Source organism: Cherax quadricarinatus, unplaced genomic scaffold (assembly GCF_038502225.1).
Source record: "Cherax quadricarinatus isolate ZL_2023a unplaced genomic scaffold, ASM3850222v1 Contig292, whole genome shotgun sequence".
NCBI lineage: Eukaryota > Metazoa > Arthropoda > Malacostraca > Decapoda > Parastacidae > Cherax > Cherax quadricarinatus.
The window spans coordinates 103,174-110,000 of record NW_027195318.1 but is presented as its reverse complement, the minus strand read 5'-3'; the positions used below and the strand labels follow the sequence as shown (position 1 = coordinate 110,000).

The 6,827-nt window shown below is 43.3% G+C and overlaps 1 protein-coding gene across 2 annotated transcripts in view; it reads right to left on the bottom strand.

Annotated features, from left to right (window-relative positions):
- LOC128695106 (uncharacterized) overlaps positions 1-5,569 on the bottom strand; it is a 36,702-nt gene extending 31,133 nt beyond the window's left edge. Inside the window, exons 1-3 of one of the 2 annotated variants that reach the window (XM_053785520.2) lie at positions 5,395-5,569; positions 2,478-2,562; positions 1,205-1,522 (exon numbers count right to left, since the gene is read on the bottom strand). In XM_053785520.2, coding sequence (XP_053641495.2) covers positions 1,205-1,522; positions 2,478-2,556 — 397 coding nt within the window. In that variant the 5' untranslated portion in view covers positions 2,557-2,562; positions 5,395-5,569. The remainder of the gene's footprint in view (positions 1-1,204; positions 1,523-2,477; positions 2,563-5,394) is intronic. The other variant, XM_070080300.1, reaches the window with a different exon arrangement.
- Between the last annotated feature and the right edge of the window lie 1,258 nt (positions 5,570-6,827).

Genomic DNA, 6,827 nt, shown 5'->3' with positions numbered 1-6,827 from the left:
GACATTACTGTGACTCAACAGTTATTATATTTTTTGTTTCTAATTGTGGCTTCGTGTTTGTTTCCCGCTTCTCGAACAGCCTGTTCCTGCCCATCCTGTCATTTCTTCTCAGTATTTTGTACGTCATTATCATGTCTCCATCTGGTCTGTCTTTTAATGCCATCAGATCCTAGTACTGATCCTTTTGGAACCCTACTTCTTACATTTGCCCCTTCTCATGCCTCTTTTTGGATAATCATCCATTGTCTCCGTGTGTGTATTCACCTCACCTATTTATGGTTGCAGGGGTCGAGTCTAGGCTCCTGGCTCTGCTTTTTAACCTGTCACTTTTTTTTTGAGTCTCGTGAGCCTTACTACCATACTTTTTTTATGCATCAATTTTCCAGTCTAAGAGCTGTTATCCTACCTCAGTTAATTTCGAAGCCCAGCCCTATCTATGGTATACCCCCCCCCTCAGGATGCCACCCACACCAGAGACAACAGGTGTAAGGAAACATGCCCAACGTTTCCATCTGTGTCAGGGATCGAACCATGGACACTTAGTATATGAGCTGAATGCGCTACCTACTGAGCCACGGGCCCTTCTTAATACTATGTATGGAGCCTGCCTCCACTATTTTATCGAGGTCATTCCACTTCTTGACCATGCTGGGACTAAAGAAATACTTCCTGACATCCCTGTTACTCATCTGTGTTGTTCACCTTCCACTGTGCACTCGTGTACTTGTTTCTCGCCTCTAGGTCTACCTTAGCCCACACTATCGCGGCCTCCGAGCATTTTATCTCCCCTAGTTCTTCTGTACGTTAATGCCGTTAGGCTGAGTTTCTTTAGCCTCGCCTCACAACTCATTCCTCTGATCTCTGGCGCAAGTCTCCTTGCATACCTCTATACTTCCACTAGTTTATTAACATGTTTTACTGTGTGTGTGTGTGTGTGTGTGTGTGTGTGTGGGAGGGGGGGGGAAGTTAGGTGTATCCAAAGGAGGACCTTTAAATGGTCGCCTCATTCAATCGGCTTCAAATTTTCAACGCTTGTGCATACAAGGCTAAGATTCTTTTAATATGAAGTAGGTGAGGAAGTTAGACTTAGTAAGGATTAAATGTGTAAGGATGAGCTGACAGGGCGAGCTGAGGGTCCAAGGCAGAGCTATAATGGAACACAAAATTTTGGGGGGATTTTGATAAATATCTTTCCCGTACTCACCTTTAATCTCGAGCTCATCAAAGGATGTTGCAATAACAGCGCTCGAACTATCCTTTGCCACGACAAAAACGAAGTTTACATCTGTTATATCCGTCTCAAACTCTATCTCTGTTTGAGTGTAGGAGTTGGCCTGGCTCTTGTATATTTCCTGTTTCCCTCCACTGTCTTTCAAGACAAGATCCCAGGAACTGAGGGAAGGAAGAGATTCATGTTGATCGAGGATGACCTTAACGTTGTAGTCTTTAGCCAGGGGTTGACCCTCCTTCATGACCTTCCTGAGCTCCAGCAACGTCAGAGACACGGTGCTGGAACTCTCATCTGTAATGTACCACAAACACTACAATAGACGTTACATCCTGTGTTTTGAATGCTGGTGAAGGGTAAATAAGGGATAATCTCCCATTTCTCTGATCAAACCTGATTATCTCCCATTCTACAGGCTCTGTATAATCCAGAGGTCGGCGAACTTTTTTGAATATTACCCCAAAACAAATTTGTGTGCAGCGAAATTACCCACTAGTCTTGAAAATTAATAGAAAACTGCCAAATATTTATATTATATGGGCACTTACAAATATCTATAAATGGAATCATAAATTCTAATAAAAATATGAATATATATTATTAAATAATCAATTTTTGTGCAGTTTTATTTGTTTATTGAGCCGTTATTACCTCCGAGATTTTCATTTTTACCCCATTTAGAGTAATTTACCCCGGTTCCCCGACCACTGAATCCTTACGGGTTTAGCGCTTCCCCATGAATATAAGAATAACAGTGTTGCATTTGGAAAGCTTTGTGGACCATATCTACCTAATGTGTCATCTGAGTCTTATTCAGACTCTAGATATGAGTAGTGTAAGTACTGGTTTAGCAATAGTTGAGGAACGAACTGATGGCAGCCTCAGTGAGGCAAGAACTTCAGCTTATTTTAAATATAGGTTAGATAATTATGTGAATGACTGACTGTGGATTGGTACGAGTTAGACCTGCCTAGCAAGGGCCCGTAGGCCTGCTGTAGTGCACCTTCGTTCTTGTAATCTGTATAGTAACAGTTGATGAACATTAGATAGAGCAATAGTTGTAGTGTTTATATATTATCTATGTATCTATTCATTTGAAAGAGGCGCTAAACCAGTAAGGATTATATAATTCATGCGTTTTGTAAATTTTCAAATCTATTTTTGTTTAAATATAAATATCTTCTGTTCGTTGTAATTACATGTGTATAGCCTAGTAAATGAGTCGCATGAAGAACTAAAGTGTACTCACACAACCGTCGAAGATCAGTTTGACCCCAGACACAGACGAGGCTCAGCGCCCACACCACAACAACCACACCTCTCAACATCTCCACCTGTAAATATACCTAGTGTTAATCTAATGATTAATAATAAAGATGTGGCTGTTGCACTTATTGCGGTTGTTTAATGGTTGTAAATGCCAATGGTAACACTATTCAAATCATGTGTGCTCTCTGCTCTCTGCTCTCTGGTCTCTGCTCTCTGCTCTCTGCTCTCTGGTCTCTGGTCTCTGCTCTCTGCTCTCTGGTCTCTGGGAACGTTCAAGGTAGAAGATAACAGAGCTGGAAAAAAAAATAATGTGTACTGGAACTACTGGGACCATCACCAACTGTGTTCTTTGGAGAGGAAGAGAAATGATAATATATACATGGTAGAAGAGCCTAGTTTTAAGCCTGCATACAAGCATACTCGAGTGAGAAAAGTAGGAGGAAATGTAAAATAGACCTAATGAAAATCAGAGGATGCGTGGATACAATAAGGGAACGCAATATCAACATCCATGGGCATAAATTATTCAACCTGGTAACATCAGACACCAGAAATATTGCCAGGACAAGTGTGGAAGTACTAGACAGTAAATTAAATCACTACCTCCGCGGAGTGCCAGATCAACGAAACTGTTTTAGATACGCTGGGTGGTAGACCGCCAGCAGCAACAAGGACTGGTCCCAGGCCAGGTCGCGACAGCAGGAAAACTCTCGAAATAGGTCATAGGTAAGCCGACAATAGTAGGAAAAACGCATAGCAAAATATCTTTAATTTCTACGTTTGAGTCACTTGGGGTTTACAAGGAACGCAAAATCAGCAGCATAGATGGTCAAAGCCTGATTTGGGGGTCAGGTATCGCCGGGTGAGATCTGAATCTGCAGGTCAGGTCGCTACAATTTGTTTGTTTTCTGCTGCCCCAAGATTTGTGTGCAGTGCACATATGTACATTTGTGTGTAATTGCACATGACCTCAGCGAAGGTAATGTGGAGGTTTGGCTTCACCTGATCTCCAGATTCAGACCTACCCTTAGCTGGGTGTCTTGACCTGGTCCTGGCCCTCCATGCTTCATATACTACCGTGTACCTTGTATCTCGCAAGGTCACAGGTGACTAAATTTTAGTGGAAATTCAAGGCGCTTTGATATCTGTTTTTCTACCACCAATAATAATTATTTCCTAAGATAAACAAGTGTTACTTCTAGAAAAACTAAGATGCACAGTATTTCGGACATAATAGTCACTATTAACATTGCACTTTACTGTCGTAAGAATTTCAAAACAAATTTTGTGAAATTCACTTGACTCACTCTTAATATTGTTTATCTGAAGGTGTACTCGCCTATGTGTGGTTGTCGAGGTCGATTCACAGCTCCTCTGTGTATGTGCGTGTGTATTCACCTATTTGTGGTTGCAGGGGTCGAGACTCAACTCCTGGCCCCGCCTCTTCACTGACCGCTACTGGGTCCTCCCTCTCCCTGCTCCATGAGCTTTATCATATCTCGTCTTAAAACTATGTATAGTAGTACCTGTCTCCACTACATCACTTTCCAGACTATTCCACTTCCTAACAACTCTTGTGGCTGAAGAAATACTTCCTAACATCCCTTTGACTCATCTGAGTCTTCAATTTCCAATTGTGTCCTCTTGTTTCTGTGCCCCCTCTCTGGAGCATCCTGTGTGTGTGTGTGTACGTACTCGCCTATTTGTACTCGCCTATTTGTGGTTGCAGGGGTCGAGTCTTAGCTCCTGGCCCCGCCTTTTCACCGGTTGCTACTGGGCCCTCTCTCTCTCCCTGCTCCATGAGCTTTATCAAACCTCGTCTTAAAACTGTGTATGGTTCCTGCCTCCACTACGTCATTTTCTAGGCTATTCCACTGCCTGACAACTCTATGACTGAAGAAATACTTCCTAATATCTCTCTGATTCATTTGTGTCTTCAACTTCCAATTGTGGCCTCTTGTTTCTGTGTCCCCTCCCTGGAACATCCTGTCTTTGTCCACCTTGTCTATTCCACGCAGTATTTTATATGTCGTTATCATGTCTCCCCTGACCCTCCTGTCCTCCAGTGTCGTCAGGCCGATTTCCCTTAACCTTTCTTCATAGGACATTCCCCTTAGCTCTGGAACTAACCTTGTCCCAAACCTTTGTACTTTCTCTAGTTTCTTGACGTGCTTTATCAAGTGCGGGTTCCAAACAGGTGCTGCATACTCCAGTATGGGCCTGACATACACGGTGTACAGTGTCTTGAACGACTCCTTACTAAGGTATCGGAATGCTGTTCTCAGGTTTGCCAGGCGCCCATATGCTGCAGCACTTATCTGGTTGATGTGTGCTTCCGGAGACATGCTCGGTGTTATACTCACCCCAAGATCTTTCTCCTTGAGTGAGGTTTGCAGTCTTTGGCCACCTAGCCTATACTCTGTCTGTGGTCTTCTGTGCCCTTCCCCTATCTTCATGACTTTGCATTTGGCAGGATTAAATTCGAGAAGCCATTTGCTGGACCAGGTGTCCAGTCTGTCCAGGTCTCTTTGAAGTCCTGCCTGGTCATCATCTGAGTGTGTGTGTGTGTGTGTGTGTGTGTGTGTGTGTGTGTGTGTGTGTGTGTGTGTGTGTGTTTGTTCAGATTCTCGGTAACTTTCTGAAGTCTTCTCGCACTTCTATATGTAAAATGAGCGAACATTTTTCCGAATTTAGGGGATTAAATTAGTGTTAATTCTTGGCCTTAGCGATACAAGCTCAGTCTATACGCATTAAACCTAGCAAACCAAAAACCTGAAGTACGAGTGACGTTCAGTGCTGTCAAACCTTATTCCAGATAACTGATATTCAGACCCTCGTTATTTTCACACAAAATCTTGCCACACTTCGTAATATACAAGCCTTCAGTAATGTCGTACCTTGTTAACGTGTGAGAAAGGTTCAGTTGACTTGTGCAGTTCACACAGTGTCTGACTGATGTTCAGTCCGTAACGTTTAACTGTTCAGTAGGTGGAGTTGCCTTGTGTACCTCGTTCACTGACTGACTGACGTTCACCTCTCGGTATTTTCACGTAAACTTGGCGGCTCCTTCGTGTGAGTAATGTATATTTATAAATCCAACGATCTCACAGCGCGCTGATAACACTCTTTTCTCTGATTAGTTATGAAACACCTGATGAGTACACACTAGGCGTTACTGTAGTGACCGATACTTTATTAACGCTCATCATTACTGTAGTGGAACATGGGAGCTGTAGTACAATAATTTGGCGGTGGTCAAAAAAAAAAAAAAATAGGCACACGATGACTATTTGTCATCAACAAAAACTTCTCTTAAAGATGCAACTCTTGACGGGGATTACCTTCAGTCTAGCGAAGGGGTTCTTAATCCAAGGCACTGGGGCTACACTTCCCCTTCCTCGAATTCAACCTCTTTACCTCCTATGCTGTATGACCCCTAGGGTTTTAGCGCTTCTCCGTGGGTATAATCATTAAAAAGTTCAATTATCAAATTGGCAACCATCGTAGTTTGTTTCCGGAAGTGGAGGATATTTTGGGGGAAGGGGGATGGGGGGGATGGGGGGGGAGGTTGTGTGTTATCACCCGAGTTTTGAGTTGCCAGTTCGTAACTCCATGTTTGTTGTTAGGACAGTGGAGTGGTGCTCGTCGTATGACGTGTTTACAAGTCTTTAATGAACTCGTTAAGGTTTAGAGTCATTGTTGGGTATTCTTCTTGAAGCTCATCTGAGTTATTGGTCTGGATATTTGAATACGGGTGGACCGGGGTTAGTAAGCCAGCTCTGGGGTGGACCGGGGTTAATAAGCCAGCTCTGGGGTAGACCGGGATAAACCGGCTCAGGGTGGACCGGTGGTAAGCTATCTAAGGGGTGGACCCACTCCTGTAGAGGTTGACTGGTGTGTGGACATGGGGTTGGCAAGGATGAAGAGGTAAAGAACATGAGGAGGACTTCAACAGGCCTACTGACTCATCCTAGACAGGTCCAAGTCACCTTCTTGCTTAAGTCAAGTCCGGGTCGCAGCCACTTCGCAGCAATGCCAGCCAGGTCCAATTCACCCGCCCACACCCACCCATGTATCTAACCTATTTTTAAAACCACACATTTTAACTTCAGTGACGCTACTCGGTAGTTTGCTCCACTCATTCGCAACTCTATTACCAAACCGGTGCTTTCCTATATCCTTTCTAAATCTAATTTTTTCGAACTTTAAATCATTGCGGCTAGTCCTGTCTTGGTTAGATTCTTTTAGTGCGGTATTTACATCTTCTTTATTTATTCCTGTTTGCCATTGATACACCTCGATCATATTCCTAATTCTGCTCCTTTTTAAG